Source organism: Podarcis raffonei, chromosome 10 (assembly GCF_027172205.1).
Source record: "Podarcis raffonei isolate rPodRaf1 chromosome 10, rPodRaf1.pri, whole genome shotgun sequence".
NCBI lineage: Eukaryota > Metazoa > Chordata > Lepidosauria > Squamata > Lacertidae > Podarcis > Podarcis raffonei.
In genome coordinates this window covers 28,489,812-28,516,016 of record NC_070611.1, presented here as the reverse complement: position 1 = coordinate 28,516,016, position 26,205 = coordinate 28,489,812, and the positions used below count along the sequence as shown (strand labels likewise).

The 26,205-nt window shown below is 42.5% G+C and overlaps 1 protein-coding gene across 1 annotated transcript in view; it reads left to right on the top strand.

The window, feature by feature from the left end:
* SLC38A1 (solute carrier family 38 member 1) overlaps positions 1 to 25,490 on the top strand; it is a 38,851-nt gene extending 13,361 nt beyond the window's left edge. Inside the window, exons 3-16 of the mRNA XM_053405255.1 lie at positions 1,606 to 1,681; positions 3,070 to 3,185; positions 11,254 to 11,327; positions 12,689 to 12,781; positions 13,906 to 13,987; positions 16,006 to 16,088; positions 18,034 to 18,092; positions 18,192 to 18,320; positions 18,991 to 19,070; positions 20,367 to 20,467; positions 22,297 to 22,415; positions 24,050 to 24,191; positions 24,291 to 24,388; positions 24,575 to 25,490. Of these exons, the coding sequence (XP_053261230.1) occupies positions 1,606 to 1,681; positions 3,070 to 3,185; positions 11,254 to 11,327; positions 12,689 to 12,781; positions 13,906 to 13,987; positions 16,006 to 16,088; positions 18,034 to 18,092; positions 18,192 to 18,320; positions 18,991 to 19,070; positions 20,367 to 20,467; positions 22,297 to 22,415; positions 24,050 to 24,191; positions 24,291 to 24,388; positions 24,575 to 24,676 (1,354 nt within the window). The 3' untranslated portion in view covers positions 24,677 to 25,490. The remainder of the gene's footprint in view (positions 1 to 1,605; positions 1,682 to 3,069; positions 3,186 to 11,253; positions 11,328 to 12,688; positions 12,782 to 13,905; positions 13,988 to 16,005; positions 16,089 to 18,033; positions 18,093 to 18,191; positions 18,321 to 18,990; positions 19,071 to 20,366; positions 20,468 to 22,296; positions 22,416 to 24,049; positions 24,192 to 24,290; positions 24,389 to 24,574) is intronic.
* Positions 25,491 to 26,205: the final 715 nt, after the last annotated feature.

Genomic DNA, 26,205 nt, shown 5'->3' with positions numbered 1-26,205 from the left:
CTGAAGACATATCTCAGGATCAGCGGGAAGAAGGGACCTAGTTTGCTTTCGGCTCCCTCGGCTGCAAGCCCTGGGCTGCGTCTTTCTTGCCATGTGGGTGCCTCCCCTCCTGCGAGAAGTGAATGCAATTCTCCCACCTTTGAGGGAGCTTGAACTCAAGCCCTTTGATATGTGTATGTCAAATGTTTTCAGACTGAAGGCTGGGCGAACCAGTGGGGTAGAGAGGCCCTTTTGGGGGGGGAGCACCTGTGTTCTGTTGTCATCACTGCTGGAAACGTCAGGTAAGATAGCACCAGCATCCCCTTTATCCGTTGAGAAGAGGTTTCCTCAGCTTATATTTGGGTCGGCTTATACTCAAGTATATACTGTACTTAGAGATAAGTCCTGCCGAGCTTAGTGCACATAGAATTGCAGCCTTTAAGTCCAACTAATTTCAGTAGAGAAGTGAAACTTGTGCTTCACATTCTTCCATTGAAATAAATGGAGCTTATATGTCCTTGCTTTTGGTTTTTCTGTTCTCAAGGACTGGATCCAGATTTGACCATGCTTAGAGTAGATCCATAAAATCAGTGAGACTTGAGTTAGTCAATCCCATGTATTTAGCTGGATCAAACGCCAAATATGTATGGCATGAGCAACATAAATCCTGATGGCAAGCACCCTAACATTACAGAAATATATTCAGTATAAAAGTATAAATAAATTTTTTAAATAATGAAAAACAAGATTTACAGTGCAGTCCACAAATGTATTTTTAATGCCTATAACTGAATCACACTGAAACCCCATCTCATTCAGCATTTGATTTCCAGCTGTAGCTAGCCGTGGTTCACAAGCACAATGAATTGCATTAGCAAGCAGGCGAACATGGAGTTCATGGCCTATCCTGAGGGTTTGTTCCGTCCAGGTTTGCCCTCCTTATGGTCTTCTTGCAAGCATCTGACTGACCTCTCTGGTGAAACAGGATGCTGGACTTGATAGACCTTTGGTAATACCACCTTTGAAAATGGAGGGTCTGTCCAGCTATATGGCTAAGGGCATTCAGTAGAGCTGTCCTCTGTAAATTAGTGTAAAAGCAGTGGCGCCCTCAGGGTAGGACCTCAGGGCAGATGCCTGGGGTGTCATTCAGCAAATTGAGCAAGAAGACCCCCAAACAGAGCTGGGCTGGGTTGCTGCATTATCGAAATGCCATTATTCAAAGAGAGAAGCCCCATAAGACAATTGAAGCCAGAATCTAAAATTACCCAGCAGATTACTGTTTTAATACTTTTAAAATCCCTGCAACAATCTAAACTAGTCTTCCTTCCTTATGGCAGTTTATAGGAGAGCTGAATCTGGCTCTGTACGTATATACTTCCCAGGCTTAATCATTCATGCCTATCCCTTTTTGTGTGTCTTTTCTTTTGTGTGTGTACCAATCCATGCCGTTATCTGTATGATTCATTTCCTTATGGCCCAACCTTCTTGTACAACTGGGTTCTAGGTAGCTTAATTAAAAACAATACACACCAACTCCATAACAGCTGCAGCTCAATAATAGTACTAACGTATGTTCCTCCTGTGTATGCTGTAATGCTAAAGAAAATCCTGTTTGTTCTTTTTCAGTAAATTTATTTCAGACCGCGAGAGCAGAAGAAGTCTAACCAACAGCCACTTGGAAAAGAAGAAATGTGATGAATATGTAGGTTACCCTCCTTGCCCTCCTTGCACAAAGAGCCAACCTGATGCCCTCCAAAAGCTGTTGGACTACAACTCCCATAATCCTCAAGCACTGGCCATTCTATCTGGGGCTGTTGGGAGATGAAGTCTAGCAACATCTGGAGGGAACCATGTCTGCTACCCCTGTCCTACACACGGGGTGCACACAGATCTCCTTTGCAAACAAGAGGTTTGCTGTTCATGTCAGTTTGTGGAACAGCTCACCCACATTTTATTTATTACATTGATATTCTTCCTTCTAAAGAGCTTAAGGCAGTGTTCACAATTCTCCCCAACCTCAAATGTTATCCTCATAACAACCCTGTGAGGTAGGTTAACCTAAAAGATACTGAGTGACCCAAGATCACCCAGTTAGCTTCATGTGGCTAAGTCAGGGCTTGAACCTGGGTCTTCATGTTCCTAGTCCCAACATTTTACTGCTACACCACACCAAACTCTTTTGAGTTCCACGGAAGTGAATGATTAAGCTCCTTGCTAGAAGAGGTCTCTAAGTACAGAGTTCTCTTGTCCTGGAGGAAGGCCTGTGTGGGACGTCACCACCCATCTCTCCACTGGCAGGAAGTCAGACTTTCATGAGGGTATACCTGGTGGGCAGGGCAACCCCATCACCAGCTCAGCTTCCTGCCAGCTCCACTGTATGTTGCTCTTGTCGGCAGCTTCAGGCAGGAACACCATTTAGGAAGGAATTTTCCTTTGTCTTCATTTGTTTGTCTTTCCTGGATCCTCTTTCCTCTCCCCCACCTGCTGCTTTTTCGTTTCTTTCTGGCTACATAGATCTCTCCTTTCCCTTCTCCCGGCATCCATTTTCTTTTGGCTTTTTGGGCCTACAGCCCTTGGAAGCCTCTGGACATTCTGAAGGGGGAGAGCTTTGGAAAGGGGTGGAACATGGCAGATGGGGCTTTGCCCAGGAGGAGGTCCAACAGGCCAACGAGCAATCCCAGGCAGTAGGCAATGCCTCTAAGGCCTTTCCTGAGCATAAGTCCCCCCAAGAGAGTTTTCCCTTTTCTAGAAGAGTTCTGCTAGAACATCTTGCATGAATGGCAGGTTCCTGGGGCCTCAGTGTGAAATTACGGGTGATATTCAATTTATTTGATTTCAGTGCATCTACTGAATGTATGACTTGGTTGGGTATCATCCTATGTTCTCTCAATTACTTTTGTGGCTTTTCAGTTACTAATAATTCACCTCTTGCCACTGTACCCAAGTGGGCAAATAATCAAATTATCTGACTGAAGGGAAAGGGTCAGGATGAGAAAGTATATTCAGAAAAAAGCATAGGATGCTTTTCAAATATGCTGCAAACCATAGGAAGTTTTATTCTTTTCTTTTCTTTTAATTCAACCTGTACAGATTCCAGGCACGACTTCATTGGGAATGTCTGTCTTCAATCTCAGCAATGCCATTATGGGCAGTGGAATATTAGGTCTTGCCTTTGCGTTGGCCAACACAGGAATCCTGCTCTTTACGTAAGTCATCAGCATGCAAAAGGCCTTGGGTAAATTTTCACTTTGACACAGACATCAATTTGGAGTGAGTGTTAATGTTCATACTCCGTTTGTATGCTGTTTTAATAAATGAAATAAGCTATTAAAAACTAAGTGTGCAATTCACATACAACTTAAAAGACAGCTGTTTAACATTCAGGCAGCCCAACACACTGGTGTCTGGTTTCTTCTTTTTCACCTTCAGATTTATTTCTGTAGGAGTAAGGCAGAAGATTGCATAGAATCCCAAGCTATGGCACTTTTTCCTAAGGCTATAGCATCTCTCAGAGAAGAAATGCACTATTAAATGGCATTATTCTTATCTGATCTCTGGGGGTGATGTTCAACTAAGTTTTACTCAGAGCAGACCTATCAAAATTAATGGCCCTGACATGTTCATTAATTTCAATGGATCTACTCTTGAGTAAGGGACGCAGGTGGCGCTGTGGGTTAAATCACAGAGCCCAGGACTTGCTGATCAGAAGGTCGGCGGTTCGAATCCCCACAATGGGGTGAGCTCCCGTTGCTCGGTCCCTGCTCCTGCCAACCTAGCAGTTCGAAAGCACGTCAAAGTGCAAGTAGATAAATAGGTACCGCTTTGGCGGGAAGGTATACGGCGTTTCTGTGCGCTGCTCTGGTTCACCAGAAGCAGCTTAGTCATGCTGGCCACATGACCCGGAAGCTGTTTGCAGACAAACACCGGCTCCCTTGGCCTATAGAGCGAGATGAGCGCCCCAACCCCAGAGTCGGTCACGGAAGCTGTATGCCGTCTCCCTCGGCCTCAAAACATCTGGAGGGCCGAGTTTGCCTATGCCTGGCTTACTATATAAGGAAAATACTTGGGGAGGGATGGGTGGAGCAATGCAAGGGTGGGGAGAGGGAGGAGGTGGTGCTTTGTTGTGACCAATAGGTCAAGCTTGTAACCAGAGGGAATTGTTTTTCCCAGACTCTTCCGTACCAGTGCTCCCTACCTCTACCCTCAAATCAACTTTCAAGGTGCTTAGCACAAAAACCACTGGACCAATCCCTCACAATTTGGCACTCCTTTCTCTCTTCTGGCTGCAATTTTCCAACCAGTTGCCCACAAAACACTAGAGGAGATTAAGTTAATCCTTTTTCTTTTTTTTACACCCCCAAAGCTGTAAGGCTGTCCTTGTGGAAAAACCGCTGCTGCTGCTGTCCCAATATTTGGCAGGATGCATCTCTTCATAATGGACTACTATGCAAATTTCATTCAATTCTGCCAGAGATGGTGGGGAAAACATTATAGCCATTTTAACATTTCCCAATAATGAATGCTTATTAGATGCATTTTGGCAAGCCATCCATAATGTTTGCCTTTAGTCATTGGTAGGTCCCAACTCATTATTTGAGAATTCTTTTCTGGAGCAAAATATATTTCCTCTATATAAGTTCCAGTATCTTAGCAGCATCTGAAGGAGCAAACCTGAAAAGTTTTAATTGCATATAGGAGTGAATTACTTAAGCTTTAAGTAAGACTTTAGGTGTTAGAAACACGGGTTCTTTCAATCTTCGAGAAGTGCCAAAGAGTGTAAAGGAACATTGCAGTAACTTCACAGTCTTAAAAAAAAACCACCTTTGTGAAGCAGTTTTACAGCTTCCCTGAAAAAGATGTCTCTTGTAAACAAGACAGATTTTATAGATTAAAGATGGAGCAGTGCCCACCCTCGAAAAACATGATTTTTAAAAAGTGGTTTAGAACATCCTATTAATAGAGAAGAAACCAGACTCTGGTTGAAATCCTGTGTACATTTTCTTGGGAATAAATCCTCTTGAATACAATGGGGCTTACTTCTGAGTAAATATATATATTGTAATGTGTGGGCAGATTACAGAGAGAAGGCGCCTTGTACAAGCCTTGTTGAAATTAATATGAACCAGATTAAAATTAATAGTTTATTTCATGGGCAGGAGAGCTTCTACCTGAAATGCACCCTTTGCCACTACATTGTTTTTTTAAAATATGGTAAATTCCAGTACTACACTGGAGAAATTCAAGAAATTCAATATGTGTTACTCGGTACCCAGAGTCATTGTTGAGTATCTAATATTTGTTACAAAGGAACCACAAACTGGTTCGCAGTCAAGGATAAATGTATGTTAGCGATTTTTTTAACACTGTAACCAAAAATCCCAACACCACCAAATCTTTGTTTCCTAGGGAAGCTGTTGCTACATTGCAGTGTATCAAAAATTGGGTTACTAGAGCTACAGCTGTTGGAATGAAGCTTTTTTAAAAACTGAGCTCAAGAATCTACCCAGAATATTCAAGGTGATTCACACATTTCGAAATCACATAGGGAGTGAAAGAATGAATTGGTTTGGGGGGCCGGGCAGTCAATGAGGTTGTCCAGAGATAGCAAAATATCCAGCCCTGAACCTGTTCAATAGAAAGAGGAACTCTTTCCTGCCAACAACCACCCCACCCCGCCGCCCAGTTCTTGAAGGCAGCCAAGGAGAGTCTTCAGATGTGTTTTCTGCTCTGAAGAAATGTAATGTTTGTGCTGACTATCCCTCGTGGTACCTGAAGCTCTTTTCGGTGGTTGGTCGTGGGGGCGTAGGGTGGGGTAAAGCCAGGCCCCCCATGCATTCAGGAGCATCTCTCCTGGCTGGGGTGAAACTCTAGTAAAAGCTTCCCAGCAGGAGCATCCCTGCCAGTTGCTGGGATGGGGAGGGTTGAGGCTGTGTGGGCACCCTGGTGGCAGTGCTAGGCTGGCTCTACCAGTGCCCCTATGCAGCCCCAAGTTCACCACTGCCTCATCCTTCCCAGCGGGTGACAGCAGTGCTACGGGAAGTCCTACTGCCTTCCCATTTAACTACCTCTCTGTTCCTTTTTCCCTGTTGCCACACTTCCTGAAAACAGCTTGGCTTGCAGGAGAGAGGGGTGAGTTAAGGGGCAGAGAGAGGACTCCTTCCATTCTTTTCCTCTTGTTTTCTCATCCTTTCTGCCTGAGGCTATTTGGATGAGAGGAAAGGGAGAGATTGTGTGGAAAAGGAGAGCAAACAAGGAGGGAAGGGTCCTTCTTTGCCTTGTGCGCGCTCTCCCCCCCCCCCAATTTTTTCAGCCCCCAAGCTATACAAAAGCAGACGTAAGGACAGGTCTGGCAAGTCATGCTACATTTTTCATGTAGCAAATATTCAGCAAGCTAAGAGCAATTCGACCACAGGAAATCACCCTGTGGAACAGACAGCTGCAGGTGACTCACACAAATGAGCAACACTGCTTTTGAGGGCGAGGAGCTAGTAGCCAGCCTGCTCTCGGACGAAAGGCCATCTCAACCTTGAGAACAGGGCTCAGATAGATGATGAGGTAAAGGCCTTCACTCGCGATTAGGCAAAAACCACATTTCATTTGTAGCCCAGTATTCTGAGAAATGGTGGGAGGGAAGTGAGAATAACTTTAGTATTTACCCAGTTTAACAATAAGAAAATGACCAAAAGCTGCTGACTGGCCCAAAAAAGAAAACTCTGGCCTTCTCTTGGACCTTTAAGCTGCAAACAGATCCAGAGCAGGATTGTTGCTGTCACGTGTCAGCAGCAGGGCTGGCTCAGGATCCAGCCCCATTTCAGGAGTTTCCCTGCTGACAGTAGAGCTTCTCTGCTAGCCAACAGGAGGGTCCAAGGAACAACTGTGCTCTATCAAGATCCATAGCTGTCAACGTTTCCCTTTTTTAAGGGAAATTCCCTTATTCCAAATAGGATTCCTTGCAAGAAAAGGGAAAAGTTGACAGCTATGTCCAGATCCCTTCCAGCATAGCTGATTGGCAGTTTGAATTGCCCTGTTACACAGAATGGAGAGATATCTCTATGCATCAAGCAGATGTGAAATTTACAGCAACAGTGGTCAGTGGAAATGCTGGAAACCCAGTGCTTTTTTTCCCTAAAAAAATGTTTAGGGGTACTCTCATTTTCCTACTCATATTCAAATACTGCCCCTCAATGAGGCCAAACTTAGATTCACAAAATGTTTAGGGGTATGCGTACCCCTGTGCCCCCCCCCCCAAGAAAAGCACTGTGGAAACCGTAATGTGTTCTCCAGCGCAAAAGAGCACTAGAAGGGTTTTTAAAAGGTTAAGACAACACAAAATGGCTTTGAACCTGACACAGACTTTTTCCTGTTCTCTTCAAGTTACCTCAGAATGTTATGAATGCAACCTTAAATCTCCACCCTCCCTCACACCTACAGCCCATTCTTATCTGTTCTCACTAATAGGTACAATGCCATCTAACACTTAACAGGGTGAGAAGCAGCACCTTTGCGTTGCTAGCAGGAAGTAAGAGCCATTTGCTTTGTACACATTTAATATCCCAGAATCGGGTGAAGAACATTTTTCTAACTTCAGTACATTGATGCTAAAAATGCTGAAACTGTTTGAGGGAAGCCTTGTGTGTTGTGAACCAGTTAAACGGCATTATCACTTGCACACTTTTTTCTTTTCCATTTGTGGAATAAATAGACAACAATCAACTAAAGAGAATGCTCCGTATATATTCACAGATGTATTTGCCACAAAATTAGTTCTGCGGATTTATTTTTTTTAACAGTGGTTTTTGACAAGTATGCTTTTGTTAGCCCTGGTTCAACATATGAAACATGAGAGCTCTTTGGGTGCTGCAGAGTTTTCTCAGCTCCGCGGTGCATGTTTTGAATTTGCAGAAAGCCGGCGCTGTTCATGTTTTCATACCATTCCCCGGGTTGGTACTGGCAGTAGTCAGCCTGTCTCAACCACAACCCATACAGCAAACAATCTGTTCATGCTGTTTTATTGGAAGCCGTGGAAAATACCAAGTTTATGCATAGCAACCTGCAGCAGATTTTGAGGGCAAGGAAGGACAGCAGATTAGAATATTGTTCCCTGTTCCCCTTTTTACTTGCAAAGACCATCCTGGGCTTGCCATGGGGAGCTCAGGACTAGAAACCACATTACTGTTTTGCAGAAACTACGACTCGGGGCTCTTGAATAAACATCTGTGACTAAGCACGAGTCACCAGAGACTTCTTCCTATCCAATTCAAACACTGGCCACAGCTACTGATGGCTTGAACAGAAACATGATTAGTAGCAGTTCTTATTAGCTTATTTAAAGAACTGCTCAGCCATTAGGTAATGTGCTGAAAACTCAGGAAAGACCGTATCATGGCTTGGGTTCCCCCCGCCCCCGCAAAGTACAACTTCTTGCAGTTTAGAGATCCAGTACTAACGTATTATGCTAAGCTATGGTTCACCGTTACATGCATGAGCTTCAGGGTCCACATGCTCCCCACCAAGACATTTGTTCATATAGCACAGCCACAGGGAGGAGATCAGAAGCTTTTGCTTCAATGAACAGTGGCTATTTGTTGTGTCTGAACCCAGACAAGCATTAGTTAAGTAAGGTTTAGGGAAACCATGGATTAGAATCCTGTTTCTCTAAACCAGGCTTCCTCAACCTCGGCCCTCCAGATGTTTTTGGGGTACAACTTCCATGATCCCAAGCTAGCAGGACCAGTGGTCAGGGATGATGGGAATTGTACTCTCAAAACATCTGGAGGGCCGAGGTTGAGGAAGCTTGCTCTAAACCGTGGTTAACACTAACCACAGTTCTTAGTTTGGATGGGGGGGGGTGAAATACCTACATTCATTTATTCATAGGCCTCTTCAAAACCAATAAACATGCAAATCAATACAATGAAATACAATTACAGATACAAATCACAAGCTCAAGTGTAAAACTGGGTAGACATGTGGAGATCAAATAGAGGCTAGCCTGGGAATGGAAGTGAACATTTCCAATTTCATCCTCCCAGCTGCTCCAGTGGAGGGAAGGAGGAGTATGAAAGCCTGAGGCTTGCCTAGGCTTGTTTCTGATATACTAAACCTTGGTTTAGCATTATATCTGAACACAACCATTATCTGCTACTAGAATTGATTTTGCTAATGGGAGAGGATGTTTTCTTTCTTAGAGAAATTCCGCAGGAGTGATGCTTATCCAAAGTGGCCATACAAAGTGGTCTAACAACATCTGACAGATGTGCCAGGGACATTATTCATTTCCTTGCTTGAATACAAAGGACAATAGTCTGAATGGAAATCACTACAAGAGCATATAACTCCCAGCTGTGTCATATATTTAAACATTTTCTTAATAGGACTCTTGTCTATTCAGACTAATTTATCTTGGTGGCTTGCATCAAGGTACTAAATATAGCTGCATTTGTAACTAACCACCACACCGTTTTCATACCATATTCATTTGAAGAGCTTTACACTGCTTGGTCCAATTTATGGTACTAATTTATTGAGTGAGACTATTTGGAGAGTCTGGCTTTGAGCATCTGCTGTAGCATTAGCCAGGACATGAGCAATGCCGTCTGTACCCAGGCCTTAATAAAAGGAGGCCCAACTTTGGCTCATACCATAATACTTGCAAGACACAAAAGAGCTCTTAGAAACTATAGCTTCCATTATATACCCCACACTTCAGTTCCATACAAAATATGGGTGGTGATTTTCCCTATGTCTATAAAAATGTACAAAGACAATAAACAGCTTCTCTTGCCATATCACTGCTGTTATTAGTTTATTATATTTATAAGGCCCCTTTTCACACACAAAAATGAACTCAGAGTGACTTGCAGAAACAAACATGAAAAACAAATATAAAAACCAGAACAAAAACATATTAAGCCACAATAATATGCATAAAAGAGCAAATCCAACTCAACACCACCTCACCCAAAATAGGCAGAGAATTAAATGCCAATGGCCAAGAGAATAAAAATGTTTTTCCTTGTGCCTTAAAGGGAAGGTGCCAAGTGGATCTCCCAGCGGAGAGCATTCCACAGCTTTCCTAGGAAGCCTAGTTTAGGTAACGCACCACCATTCATTATATGGATAGAGAGTTTGGCCAAAACAGTAGCCCTTAATTGAAAATTAAATTTAAAAGTTCTGGTGGCAGTGTAGCTTAGCTATTGACTTTCCAATTAACGCAAGGCTATCCTGTTCTGAGGGCTAAATGGGGGTCAGAAAATCTCATAATTATTCTGGTATTAAAATCCCCCAATAAATCCATATGGGGCTCTGGGTTAAACAAGGATGGACAAACGGACAGACAGCATTTCCCAATTCACCCCACACTTCAGGCACAAAATTTTGCGACGAACCTTCAATATTTTGGATGTTGCGGAAATTTCTGTAAGCACAAAGACAGCCTTTATCCTACTGCTATGACCACCACTACATCTCCCCCCCCTCCTTTTTTGGGGGGTGGAGGGGGGGTGATGACACACTACACAAGGTTTGTAACTCTAAATATATTCTGCTTGGATCATGCAGCCAAATTTGCTGGAGACAAATAACCTAAAACTGATGGAGATACACTATAAAATCTTTGTCAGCCAATTAGTTTAGCCACTCAGCAATACTCTAAATAAGCAATTTAATTGGTTTTATACTTATAATTCAAGTCAACAACATTCCTTTCTCAGATAGTTTGCTGATGTAAACAATAATTTAACAGGGCAACTTCACATCCCATGAATTCTCTGCTTTATGAACTTCTGCATAGGCTCTTGCAGGAATGGGGATAACATTTGGAAAGCGTAAAATAATTTCCCTCCCTTTGACCAATGTATTTTTTTAAAAAAAAATTAATAGACCCAGGCCTTTGATCACTCCATAGGAAGATGAATGGCCTGTGATTTAGAGCTCTGAGTTCTTCTAAACCAGGCATCCCCAAACCCAGCCCTCCAGATGTTTTGGGACTACAATTCCCATCATCCTTGACCACTGTTAGCTAGGGATGATGGGAGTTGTAGCCCCAAAACATCTGGAGGGCCGAGTTTGGGGATGCCTGTTCTAAACTATCAATTTTTACAGGAAATATCTTAACATTCATTCCATTTGCTTGTCACCTGGACACTACTGAGTCATTTTGTTTGCAGTGGCTGAAACAATATTTCTACCACTGTTCCAAATTCAGTGCAGTACAGGACCTGGCTTATTATATAACGATGATATATTTTTCTTTCTTATTTCCTTTTTTTATAGGTTGCTTTTGATTTCAGTGACGTTGCTGTCTATTTATTCAATAAACCTCCTGTTGTTGTGTGCAAAGGAAACAGGTAATTCATAAGAACGTTGTACAATTCAGTAGCAATGAAGGTGATGGGGTGAAATATATGGAGAATAAAATAAATGTTTTTGTCCGCCCCCCCCATCAGTGCTATAATAGTGCGGGAGGGGGGGAACTTTAGTAGTGGTCCTGAATACAATAGAAAACATTAAATGCACTTTACTTCACCAGAGAAATTGAAGCCTTGCAGAAGTGTATCAAAGGAAGCGATAATCGAGCCTTCTGTTCATGAAGGCAGAAACAGACTCAGGTGAGACTGTAGGAAACAGAGCAGAACCAGTTCTTGATGGATTGCATTTTCTGCCTCAAACTCCCCATCCTGTGCTTTAACAAAGTACCAGAAGATGGAGGGTATAAAGACACAGTGTAAATGACAGCAGTGCATAAAGGAAGTGCATGTAGTGTCTCGATTTCCTAAGCTAGATAAAGGAACATTCCTACTGCTGGTGCCATGTCAACTTAAAGTGTTCTTATGTATTAGCCAACCCTAAACAAATATATCCTTGGTCTGACTGCAGATCCTTCAGTATACCAAAGGAAGTGAACATTGTTGGAAAAAGGAAGGTTCTCTAATTTTCTGTACAGTGTGTTACTGAATAGCACCTGTTAGAGATCAACAACACGAAAGGGTTGTTTCCTTAATGCCCTGCTTGTGAACTTCCTGGGGCATCTGGTTGGTCACTGTATGAAACAGGATTCTAGACCAGATGAACCATTGATGAGATCCAGCAAAGCTCTTCTAATGTTCGGTGGTTTATTGTGCCCCAAGAGTTGTGTTGTATCAAGTTCTTTTTTCTTTTTAACCTTTCACCCTTTTTAATATTTTCTTCTCAGATTGTAAGATTATATCCAAAAATGAATTTTTTAAGAAAGAATTTGAAGTGAAATAAAAAGTTTGGTGGTTATACTCTGAGAGGTCATAGAGCTCAGTCTGCCTATTTACATGACCTGGCAAAAAAAAATATTATGATGATGCAAATGCTATGATTGGGCTTTACAATGCTTGGTGTTCCACTTGTTCCTAGAACTCTCGATATTCAATTTCCTGCTGTTTCAGATATGTACATTTGCCCAAACATATTCAGGTTAAAGGAGCTTACTGAAGTGTTTGAACAGAAGCATTACAAATGTCAAGGGGGTGGGAGCAAGGAGATTTCATTTTGCTTTGAACTCCACCTCTCTATAAGTGACAACTTCTGACATTTTGGAAATGCATGATAAGCTGGATGGACTACAGAGATGAACACAGAATTATGAATGGGGTGTGTGTGTAGATGAGAGTGCGAGAACTGTAAATGACTTGCCATTGTTGTTTCATATCATGACTCTTTTCCAACTTGGTTTAACCAGGCTGCATGGTTTATGAAAAACTTGGCGAGCAAATCTTTGGCACTCCGGGGAAGTTTATTGTTTTTGGATCCACGTCTCTTCAGAACACTGGAGGTAAATGCTGTGTGCTTAAAGGTGACCTTTCGGGATTTTCAGTCTCCCTAGTACCACTGTACTCTGCTCAAACTTAAATTCTCGCTGCATTGTAATAAATATGTGTTAGGAAGTATATCTAGTGTTTCTGCTGTCTTGGCTATTTGGATTCACCTTCTCCCCATATGCCTTTGCTCCTCCTTCTGCCTGTTCTAATAAAGAGACCAGTATGCTTCCAAGGATAGATGGAAGTCTAGCAATTCCTTTCCCCCACCCTTTTTTGGGAAACCCTTTCCTAGTGTTAATGACATCATGTGAGTTTGCCGGCCCAGTTATTCTATTTCTATAGGACTATCCCTGGGTTATATTCACTGCATAGACTGAAGCCTGGAGGCCACTTCAAATGAGACCTTTTGTACTTCGTTATGGTTCCTGACTTGAGTACAAAAAAACTTATGCTGTGTGTCTCAGTTTCAAATGATGTATTTTGAGTGACTTGTCTCTTTAAAATGCACACAAATGATGAGTGGGAAAGGATTGGGCCACTTCTGATGCATATATTAAAGGCATAAGCTACTGACAATACAGGCATGTGTCATTTAGACATCCATGTGAGATACACAAACAGAGGGCAAGTTCAGACATAATATTTCTGGTCCATTGGAAATGGGCAAGCAGCCTGAACATTCCTGCATTCCCTTTATTTTCAGTAATATCTGCACTGGGAAGTTTGGGTGCTACCTGCAAGCCAGAATTGCAAACCACAGCTTGATACTGGTTTGCAATCCTGGCTTGCTGGAAGCAGTTAAAATCATAGTTTCCTCATCCAGATAACATGGGGATAAGGCAATTTAACAGACTAGGCACTCTTCTCTGCAACTGGGTGTGCAAGAAGAGGAAGAGGGAGCCCTCAATCTCATCACTCGTTCACATGTCAGCATACCACAGTTTATTGGACCAGCAATATTAATCTCTGAACCCACCCACAGTGTGTATTTTGTACTTGGGGATATCATAGCTGAATATACAAAAAGACTCCTTTGAATTGGTCCTGAGGATAGCACAGAGAAAAACCAAGCACACGGCAGTGTCTTGGCATCATGACTGATTATGTTCCCTTTCTAACAAGACCTTGTTTTCCCCAGCAATGCTGAGCTATCTCTTCATAGTTAAAAATGAACTACCTGCTGCCATAAAGTTCCTTATGGGAGAAGAAGAAACATTTTCGTAAGTTTAATTTGTGGCTTTGCTGACTGGACTAATTGGTTAGTCGGTCTAAGGCAGGGGTTTATCAAAAGTATTCTGTGCTAGAAATGTTATAGGCTGCTATCATGCTGGTTTTGAATGCTAGGTGTTAACGTCACAACTTCTTATGGGATTATTAAAGGCAGAGAAATACAAAGAAGCAAAATATAAGCCTGAAGTTATCTATTCTGTGCTGCTTCAGTTGTTTTTTTGTTTTCTTTCTTTGAAAACTCTATAATAATAAACAAAGCGTTATTATTCAAGTTCTTGGGGGGGAAATGCACCATTGAGATATAATATATCCCAATACTAAACTAAACAGAAAAGGCCATTAGGGAAGTGGCACACCACTCACAGATAATATTTTTTTCATGCTAGATCAGCCTTCACCAATCTGGTACCCTCCAGAGGTTAGGACTACAATTCCCATCAGCCTCCAGCGCTGTGCTAAAGAGACAAACTGAGCAGTTGTATTCAACTAACTTTTACTTAAGAGCAAACCTATTATTAGACTTAAGTTAGTCATGGCCATTAATTTCAGTGGGTCTACCCTGAATAAACCTAGCAGTTTGAAAGCATGTCTAAGTGCAAGTAGATAAATACCTTCCTGCTCTGGCGGGAAGGTAAACGGCGTTTCCGTGCGCTGCTCTGGTTCACCAGAAGCGGCTTAGTCATGCTGGCCACATGACCTGTACGCCAGCTCCCTCGGCCAATAAAGCGAGATGAGCACCGCAACCCCAGAGTCGGTCATGACTGGACCTAATGGTCAGGGGTCCCTTTACCTTTACCTTTTTACCCTGAATAAAAGTTAGCTGAGCATCAGTACCAATTCTAATACCTGACTGGAAGGCTTGCTCTGCTCAAAAGCAGCAGTCAGAATTTTCCGTAGTGCTCCGTTTGCAAAGTATAGAGCTTGGGTAGCCAACATTGTGCTGTCCAAATATTGTTGGACCACAACTCCCATCAGTCCCTGACAGCATAGCCATTTGTCAGGGATAGATAGATAGATAGATAGATAGATAGATAGATTCTTTATTGTCATTACACACGTGCAACATTGCACAAGTGCAACGAAATTGGATGCCATCCCTTAAAAACAACAAAAGCAAAACAACAGCATCCAACAGCATTTGGAGAGCACCCCATTGGCTACCCTGGTACAGAGAAATGAGTTAATGGGAGAGTTTGTACAATCACCCATCTGCTTCATAGGCTGAGATATCAACGAGCCTTTTGCCCGCACTTGCAGCCCCTTTATTCCTTCCTTCATGTGAACTGGCAAACCTACCAGGAAGTCTTCCATTTGCTACAGTTTCCCATTTCACTCAAACCAGGAAACTATGGTTAACAGCTTTAGAATATGGATTTTAACTCCAAACCATTCTTTTAATATTCTGTCTTGTTCTGAAGCTGTTGAGTTTCCCAGTTCAGGCAAAACAGAAAACCGTAGTTAATAGGAGACTTTCTGATTTGTTTGCTAACTCACACAAAGGAAGGAGCAAAGAGACCACATATGTGGACGGGGTGAGGGGGGGATTTGTTCATATCTCAGCTTATCACAGTAGACATCATACACCTAGAAGCAAGGGCTTTTCATTCAGTGCATGTTGTCTTACGGCCACAGCACATATTGCAAAATAACTGTCTGCCTGGCTGAGCAAACCTTTCCTGTGTTGACACCCTGAGGCAGGTCTAATGCCAATTGGCATGGCTTTGCCCTCCACCCCTGGCATAGCTCTTAGCACTTGGGCAATCCTTTTCTTAATAACTCCCATGAAAAAGTGATGTTTGCAGACTCCTGTGGCTGAGATTCAAGAAAGGCAACTTCATATTAATAGCTGTTTACTTACGCTATCTAATACCTGTCCTGGGAAAACAGTATCTTTTTGAGCAACTAGGCACTTAATAGGGGTTGGGGAAAACCCTGACTGTATAAAAATATGAGAATTCAGGGTAAAAAAAAGTGATGCTATCCTGTCACTTTTGAAAATGTTTTACAGGGCCTGGTACGTGGATGGGAGGCTTCTTGTCGTAACAGTGACGTTCTGTATAATCCTTCCCTTGTGTCTTCTTAAAAATTTAGGTAAGGATAGATACCTTCTTTAGTTTGAAGTATGGTTCTTAGACTTCTTATTCGGGGTGTATTCCAATCATGGAAGGCCACATTCTGTTTCAAGCATATTCCTTAGCTCCAGAATAAACTATGCACAGGGAACCTTATAATATAAGAAGCCTAAGGTACAATTTGGTACTGTCTGAATACATCTGGCTGTCTGAACCTGAGACAAAATAATGTCGTCGCTTGGTATTTTCTATTTCTGAACACTGATTATGGCCAAAAAAAGATTTCTTTCCCCCTGAGGCAATGTAAATAAAGTTGGCTAGTCTCTCTCCCTCTTTCTCTCTCGCTCTTTTAAAAATACTGTTAACATATATTTTGTTCCTAAAATAAAGGAAGGTTCTGTTAAACATCACCTTTAAGAAAAGGTGAGCAATTCTACATAAAGCACAGACTAGTAAACACCTCGGGACATTCATTAGTCTAAGATATTTTTAATTGACTTTGACACTCACCAAGCCTGGCTCCAGAACCCTCTTTCCACAGTTTCGCTTTTTGCCAACCCTTCACTCCTTGCTCTGTACGAGACCTCAGCAATTGAGCTTTTAGCTGCCTGTCGCTGCCATGTCTCCAGACAACCTTTCCTTCTCCAGAAGCCAAACTACAGTGGTGCCTCGCAAGACAAAAAGAATCCATTCTGCGAGTCTCTTCGTCTAGCGGTTTTTTCGTCTTGCGAAGCAAGCCCATTGACGGATTAGCGGATTAGCGCTATTAGCGGCTTTTAGCAGCTATTAGCGGCTTTTAGCAGCTTTTAGCGGCTTAGCGGATAAGCGGCTTAGACGCTTAGAAAAAGGGGGGGGGAGGGAAAAAAACCCGCAGGAACTCACAAGACATTTTCGTCTTGCGAAGCAAGCCCATAGGAGATTCGTTTTGCGAAGCACCTCCAAAACGGAAAACTCTTTCGTCTAGCGAGTTTTCCGTCTTGCGAGGCATTCGTCTTGCGGGGCACCACTGTAGTGCGCTGAAAAATGCCCATTTGTTTTTCATGGTATAATACATGTTATTTAACTGGATTTCTCCATTCAGGGAAAACCCTATAGACTTTTCACTGTGCATTTTAAGACAGGATAAGAATGTGACAACAAAATTGTCTTTCGCAGTCAAGAACCCTCTGTAATTCCACTTGATGTTTGCTCCTTAATGAATCATCTTTCCTCCCGCAAAGATTGAATTGTTTGAGCCAGGATTCTAAAAATACAAAGATATGCTATCAGAACCATTGGTGTTACTCCTGCTTCAACATGGAGAAGCATTGTGTCCTTTTGAGTGACACAAATGGTTGCCAAAAATAAAAATCCAAATGAAAAGTTAACTAACAGTGCAATCCTAACCATGTCTACTCTGAATTCAGTGGTAAATGGAGTTAGGTTTACAGCAATAATAATTAACATGTAAGTGCCTTTCGGTGGCACCCCTTACACACACACACACACACCTGCCACGTCACCCTGCTCCTGGTTATATAAATCAACCAAATAAAAAACAATTTGGTCAGCTGGTGGTGCTAACCTTCTGCCACCCATATAGCTGCTGCTTACTAAGAAGTAGAGAGGGGGTGAGGTGGAGGGGAACTTGTTCCATTATAAACGTACAGCAAGAACCAATCTGATGCTCTCATCAGTGTGTTTGCACCATGATGACTTCATTGCTGCCTCTTCCTCTACCTCCTGGTAAGCATGGGCAACATGGGTGACAGAAGGTCAGGTCAACTCCCCTGCCAGCTGCTCCTGGCTTTGTCTGAAAGCCAGTGTCTTTGAAAAGTATTTGTGACAAAAGTGGCATAGGTATTCCCCGCATGTTATTGGAATATGTACCATATTATTCACCAGAACTTAAAACATTTTACCTGTTAGTAGTTAAATAAATGTGAATGAGTTGCTGGATAAGTTTTCCTTTGATTTTATCTCAGGGTATCTCGGCTACACCAGTGGATTTTCCCTGACTTGCATGGTATTTTTTCTCATAGTGGTAAGTTTTGCTTGGTGTTTTGGTTAAAATGAAATTATTAACTTCCAGCATCAAGTCATTTGTTTTGGATATTTTTTCAATGGCGGTCCTTTATCCCAGGTTGTATACAAGAAATTTGAAATTCCTTGTCGTCTGGATGAGAAAAATGCCACCGCACCTCTGTCTCCAAACTCTAGCATTGCCTATGTGGATACGTGCCAACCCAAGTATGTCACCATTAATTCCAAGGTATGTTTCTTTCCACACCATTTTGTCATTTTGTTCCACATGCCAGCAGCTAGACTGTGCAAGAAATCCTAGGCAACCGCAAGTTTTCCAACCAGAGCAAATTACATTTTTATCTGGGTTTTGTTTCCGAGGATGAAGAGTTCAAAGAACTGGGGAAAATTTTGACAATAATTTTGAACAGCAGATTGCATAGGAAAATATGTGCAGCCAATCAGATGTAATAATCATATTAGCAGAAACACCAACACTATAGTTTCCCTTGTATTCAAACATCATTGTATATGCTTGTTATTTAACAGGTGTTCCCAGCCCCGTGAAAGCCATGTTTTTCTAGGTAGAGCTCCTAAGGTTTCAAATCATGGAAAAAATGCAATAGGTTGTATCCAAAGGTTTCCATCCACAAACAGAAAGTCACCTTTCCTGAGAGCAAGGGAACCTTTGAATTCCATTCCATTTCATGGGACTTTCCTCGGTCATTGCACTGCAGTGCTGGTATGCATGATATGCAACTATAAAAAAACCAGGAACCCCACCAGAGCAAAACGTTGACAATCCCAGTTGAAGAGCACAGAAAATTCAAATTGGAAATGATGACGATTTTCGTAATGACATTTGGAGGCACTACGTCTCTCCCTCCTGACTGATAGTTTTGTTTTTGTTTTTCAAACAGACCGTGTACGCTTTGCCTACCATTACATTTGCATTTGTGTGCCATCCCTCGGTCCTTCCAATCTACTGTGAACTTAAAGAGTAAGAGAGAAACCATTGTTTTAATTATTAAAGCAAACTGCTTTGTCTGTAAGAGCGTTAGTACTGAGTTGCACTCTGCACTGCTAAGAGAAAAGAACTTTAATTTGAGAAAAGCATCAGGACCCGCTCGTCATCTAGGAAGACTTGGCTCACCAAGGGGGTTTGAGGGTGGCAACATAACAAATATGGGGCTCTCCTTAGATATACACAGCTGTTAGCAGAGACACAAACAGTGTGAACAGTCACTTTATACGAGGCAATGCCAGACTGCAGCCAATAACTGGTGTCTGTCTCAAAGGCAGCTATATCTGGTACAGGAGCTAGCAGCATTGTCGATGTTATTTTCTGGAGCTTTCAATCTTATATGCTTTATACTAGCTTCCATTTTCAAAAAGAAAGAAGAATCGCTGCTAACACGGTGCTACTTACAAGAGCATTTGGAAGGCAAACGTTTGCTGAATTCTGAGATTAGCTGGGGCCTCCTCTGTTTTGTGAATGTGTGGACCATATAAAAACTCCTAAACCTTACATAGATTTCAGGATCATTTCAAAATGTTGGTGCTCCAAGAATCTCTAGCTAGAGCTGGCACCTCTATAATTGTGCAATGTTCCTATAATGGATGCATTTATATGAAGATAGTGGACTCCTCACAGGAACTGCTTAATTGAGGCAGACTAATAAGTCATCTAGTCTGGTGGTCTGTACAGTGGCTGGCAGCCCTGCCCTGAACTGCTATTTCCTAGAAACCAAAAGTGTTAGTTATCTCTAAAACAAGAAGAGTTAGTTATTGAACCTAGCACCTTATGCAAGCAAACCACATGGACCTTTCCTTACTAGATTGGACTTGATACTCTGTTGGAATCTCTGTAGCAGAGAGGGGGGAAATTACCACTCCCCACCTAGGAATCAAGGGTTCCCTAAATTAACTGGAGATTTGTTTTCCTGGTCTTCGCTAAACTTTAAAAACTACAATGCCATCGTTATCTCTTTTTACCTTAATTGTGTGGGCTTCAAACCTTAATTGTTGTGTTTGTTTTTAAGTAAAAGGGTCATGGTTCCTTACATATAGGGAAAGCCACCTATAAACCAGCCCTTTAATCATTACCATCTCAAGAAGGTGGACAATGAAGTGGTATGGTGTGGACAGTTGTTTACCCCAAACCATTCCCCTACAGTGCTCCTCCTTGAGATCTCAACGGTCTTCAGACTTGTTCCTGTTAAATGGCATACATTCAAGTATAGAACCAATTATTCCTTAACTTCCCCTGTTGCCCCATCTTTTTTTTTTCCCCCAGTCGTTCACAGAAGAAAATGCAGATGGTTTCAAGAATCTCTTTCTTCGCTATGTTTGTCATGTACTTCTTGACTGCTATTTTTGGCTATTTGACATTTTATGGTAAGTGACTATTTTTGGCTACTCACCTCTTGTGCTTTACAGTACATTTAGAAAAAAAGAAACTAAAAGGTGTGTTTGTTTGTTTCTGTCTGTTTTCTGAATTTTGTAAATGGTTGAGGTGCTGCTTTCTTGTTTCCTCACTGTGCACAGAAGGTAACGTCAAAATTGAGATATCTTCTGCTTATTTGAAAGTGGCATTTCCTTGGCCCTTGACATCATACTTGCATTCCCAAGTGTTTGGGGGCAGGGAAGTACACAAACCAGAGCACTGCCCCCAGTCACTTCATTCTTAGGAGGGGGGGAACATCTGCCTGGGCCCACTGGGTAGAGATGGAGCAGTTATCCTAGTTTCTTAGCGGGATGCTTGCTGTTGCTTAACAAGAAGAAAAAGGAATGAGAGGTCAGTGCAGTGCAGATGCATCTTCAGAAGTGCTAGATGGGATCTGTCAGTGCATTTGCACATCACTGATCTCCTTGAAACCTCACACTTCTCCCTTCTGGTAAGCAACTATGGCCCACCTGCCAGGAAGCAAGTGTAGCACCTCTGCTTCACCTGACAATTTGCTTCTTTCCCCCAGCCAATTATATGAAAGGAGCAGGGAAAACCTACTATTCATACTTTAGCTTCAGGTTCTTTCTTGAGTGAGTAGGAGGGAAAGTGGAGTGACTTGGGACAATAAGGGGAGGAAAATATGTAGTAGGGAAAGTCGGGTGTCACAGGAGTCAAAGGAGAGAGAGTAGGGGAGAAAATGGAGAGAGAGAGAGAGAGAGAGAGAGAGAGAGAGAGAGAAGACATGCACACACAACACACATCAGATCTAGTAATAATAGATCCTCTTGAAATTGCATCATAATTTCATGGGTTCTTTCTCCCCACTCCCCAAAGGTCCACAGCACTCTCAACACTCCAGTTTTGCCCCAGGTGCAAAAGCCCCTGGTGATTCCTGGACTTCAGAATAATCTTGTAACATTCCATTAATTTGAATACAGCGAGTGAAAACAGTTGTATTTACAAATAAAATGACTGTTTAAATTGTCCTATCCTAATATCCCAAGTTAAAATAATTTCATGATTTTTTTTTGTAAAATGTCACTCTTTTTTGCATTGCTTGCGCTTGCAACCTGTTTGATTTAAACCACAGAGCCTAGGACTTGCCGATCAGAAGATCGGCGGTTCAAATCCCCATGACGGGGTGAGCTCCCGTTGCTCGGTCGCTGCTCCTGCCAACCTAGCAGTTCAAAAGCATGTCAAAGTGCAAGTAGATAAATAGGTACCACTCCGGCGGGAAGGTAAATGGCGTTTCCGTGCACTGCTCTGGTTCGCCAGAAGCGGCTTAGTCATGCTGGCCACATGACCCGCAAGCTGTACGCCGGCTCCCTCGGCCAATAAAGCGAGATAAGTGCTGCAACCCCAGAGTCGGTCACGACTGGACCTAATGGTCAGGGGTCCCTCTACCTTTACCTTTTTAACTGAAGCAAATGCTCCAAGTATTTGGGCTCTTTTCCTCTCACTTCCTCGCTGCTTTCAGGCCCAGGCAGATTGGTGGTTCACACCCACACTGGACATTAGCACAACTGGGAACTAAGCTCCACTGAAATGAATGGGACTTACTCTCTGGCAAGTGTACATCAGGTTTCAGGCCGAATTTGATATTTGCGGTTCAGTGGAGCATGAGTTAAAACGCTGTATTCGATCCAGCCTGCTTCACCGCCATCCCCGTTGCCTGCAGATTAGTCACTTGTTGTTTGAGGTGGCTCTTGCCAAGTGACAGCTTCTATGAATTAATTGCTTAATTGCTGGAACAGTTCTCTCTTTGTCTTCCCTGCAGAAACCGTGTCGTCAGATCTGCTTCACAAGTATCAGAATAAAGATGACATCCTCATCTTGACAGTCCGTGTTGCTGTTATAGCTGCAGTCATCCTCACAGTCCCAGTGTTATTTTTCACTGTAAGTCTGAGGCTCCTGTTCACTTGGAGATGTCTTACCATTTCCTAGGAACAACTATCAGATTGCTGCATAGATTCATTTAGATTTGGTCCTGCTGACGGTGGCCTACAGTTTAAAATCAACCTCCTGCCCCACCCCCAGAAAAAGTGCAAGTAAACAGTAGCAGTGCCATGAAGTCCTGAGCCACCCCAGAGCCAGTGATCGTGGCATGGATGTTGAAGACCCCCATAACCAGCAGTCCTAGAGTCCTCAACACCACCTCCAAGACCAGCTCTTGTCAGCTCTGGCAGGGAAACTGCTGGGCAGTGAGACAAGTGATAAACTAGCAGAATCTGTCCTGATTGCCCTTAAGTGGCTCAGAACCGCCCCTCCCCATTTGAACTGACCTGGACCCTGCAATCATCATCTGAAGCCCTTCTTTGTGTGCCTCCTCCATGAGATGTCAGGAGGGTGGCAACACAAAAACAGGCCTTTTCTTCAGTGGCTCCCCATCTGTGGAATGCTCTCCCCAGGGAGGCTTGCCTGTCACTTTTGTTACCTATCTTTAGGTGTCAGGCAGAAACATTCATCTTCTTACAGGGCTTTGGCTACATTAAGCAATCTGTAGCCTTTTAAACTCTGGGGGTATTGCTTTTGTTTGCTATTATTCTTTATATTAGGGACGCGGGTGGCGCTGAGGGTTAAACCACAGAGCCTAGGGCTTGCCGATCAGAAGGTCAGCAGTTCGAATCCCCGCGACGGGGTGAGCTCCTGTTGCTTGGTCCCAGCTCCTGCCAACCTAGACGTTCAAAAGCACCTCAAAGTGCAAGTAGATAAATAGGTACCGCTCTGGCGGGAAGGTAAACGGCGTTTCCGTGCACTGCTCTGGTTCGCCAGAAGCGGCTTAGTCATGCTGGCCACATGACCCGGAAGCTGTACGCCGGCTCCCTCGGCCAATAAAGCGAGATGAGCGCCGCAACCCCAGAGTCGGCCACGACTGGACCTAATGGTCAGGGGTCCTTTTACCTATTCTTTATATTGTTGTGTTTTTTATATTGTAAGATTCCCTATGATCTTTGGATATAGGGCAGCATAGAAATTTAATTTAAAAAGCAAATAAATTAATGCAGGATAGTGCCTGTGAATTCCTAAGTGGGCACTATCCCATTCCACAGTATGGGCTCAGTTAGGCAGCAGAAGGCAGAAATGTGACATATCTTGGTGCAGGAAAATGTTCATCCTTTCCTGTTGTGAGTCTGATTTGCTAAGCTCTATGAGAGGAAGAATGAATTTCATCCTGGCAGAAGAGTAATTAATTTTGACACTAGAACAAATGATGTTAACATAAAAAGCCTGCAGCTGTAATAAATAGCATCTGGTGGAAATGCAGATAGTATGCTTTCTTTCTCTCATACTCACAAACACATTACCATGTCTAACAGTGCAATCCTAACCAAGTTTTCTCAGAAGTAAATAATGTTGAATTCAAAAGAGCTTACTCCCAAGTAAGTGATGTTAGGATTGCAGCCTAAGTTCTCTAGAATGAATTTGGAGTCAAGCAAATCTTAAGTGCATTATACAAAACCATGGAGGGAATTAGTAAGGGAAATTATGCAAATTTCAATTGCAATAGCTCTCTTTTTTCCCCTTTACAGGTGCGTTCTTCTATATTTGAGCTTACTAGAAAAACCAAATTTCACTTGTGCCGTCACGTTGTGGTTACGGTGATCCTTCTGGCGATCATTAACTTGTTAGTTATTTTCATACCTTCCATGAAGGATATTTTTGGAGTTGTAGGTACAGTATTCAAATTATATTTGATTAAGAAATGCCTTTTATTGTGGGTCACATCAACTAGTCTGTTATAACAAAATCTATGTGCTTGGTTTGCCACAGGGGTAACTTCTGCCAATATGCTGATTTTTATTCTCCCGTCATCACTTTATTTAAAAATCACCCACCAAGATGGATCAAAACTGATTCAGAGGATTTGGGTAAGTTTCAGAAATCAGGAGCTATCTCAAGCTTTGTCCCAGTAGCCATTCCTAAACTAAGTCTGAAACTAGTCCTCCAAGAGCATAAAATATTTCTGCTTGGCTTTGATGAACATTCTCACTTGGTTAACCTGTTTATGAAAATAAGTTCTGCTAGCTGAACTACTTTTCCCCTTTTGGTTCTAGGCCTCTCTCTTTTTGGCATTAGGAGTAATGTTTTCCCTGGTGAGCATTCCTCTCGTCATCTATGACTGGGTGCATTCAGGAGACACTGCTGAAGGCCACTGAAGTTAATGGGACATTAAGAAGAATACATTTCCATTTTGCTACTCACACCAAAATCATTATTGTCCCATTTTGTTAATATGCCCATCCACTCTTTGTGAGTATCCTTCATGAACTCAAAACAATGGAATACCAGTAGGATGCAATGTTCTACTGTGGGTTGCAGCCAACTAAGTATTACTCAAGAGTAGTCTCACTGAAATTAATGGATACAAGTTAGTCATGCCCATTGATTTCAGTTGGTCTACTCTGAATAGGACAAACATTGGCTACAACCCAATCATGTTATGTTACCTAATTTTAAATGTTATCCTTCATGTTCCCACAAGCTACTGGAACAGTATTAAGTTTATGGTGGTGGTCAGTACAATTTTGCATATTCATAGATTTGTCCATTGGCCATTGGTGTTCTGTGTGTGGTAACTGACACTAAAATAATTGAGGTTATATACTTGCAAATTAATATATCAATTTGTTTTCAACTATAATCAGTTAACCAGCCTTGATCAAACTAGAGCCCACTTCCTGGAGAGAAGTTTACCTCTATCTGATTGTTCTTGTCCAGCAGTGTGCTTAGTGGATAGATAATCTACCATTAGGTCACATATGTACGTAATCTATAGGGTCTTTGGTATCCGTGAACAAAGCCTGTACACTATTAAGCCTTAGTAGATCATCCCTACCAGAAGTTGTCTTTTGCACACTCAGTTTGTGAGTTCCATGTATGCATGTTTGGTTTATTTTTAAAGAAATGGTTTGTGTTCAGATAGTTGTCCCCTGGGGATGTGAATAAATTCATAAGGTTGATTGCTGCCAATTATAGAACTGTTGATTTCAGTCTGGAGCTGCGGAGCACTCAGTCTGGTCTGGTGAACTGCTGGAAGGATGTCCTAGAAAAGAAGGGAAGATTTGCCTAGGCTTTGGCCCAGGAGTTTAAAAGCAGGATACACTTCTGAATCACAAATGGTTATGAAGCTGAACATGAACAGACTCCGAACGGGTGTTTGTCTCAGCTAAATAAGTGGTCTGACAATCATTTGAAAGCAATGCCACAAATAAAAGCCCTGATGGAACTTCAGGAAATGGACCTCAGGCCGACCACTGAAAATTGAGCATGCAGAGCTACGGCAAGCTTTCAGGTGAACAGAGCAGACCCTGTTCCCTCTGAAATTTGCCGTTGGTAAAGGCAGCTATCACCAGAACACTATGAAGGATTGCAGTGGAGGTCACAGACAGACATCTTAACTGCCAGCCCTTGGTAGCTTTTGCGTATTGTGTTAGATATATTTCCCTGTTTGCATTTGAGTTTGCGTGGTGAGTGTGTATGCTATAGTGTAGCAGGCAGCCAGGCTCCACAGGGTTATAAAGTTCACTTGGCTGTATCCTCCGATGAACCTTACAATGGAGGCAGGGAAATCTCCCTCAGCCTGATGAGGGAGAAGAGTTTGATGAGAAGCCACTGCTTAAACAGAGTGGATGTAGGCAACCATTTACCAACTGGAAAGTTAGCGGTTTGCATATATGATGCATGT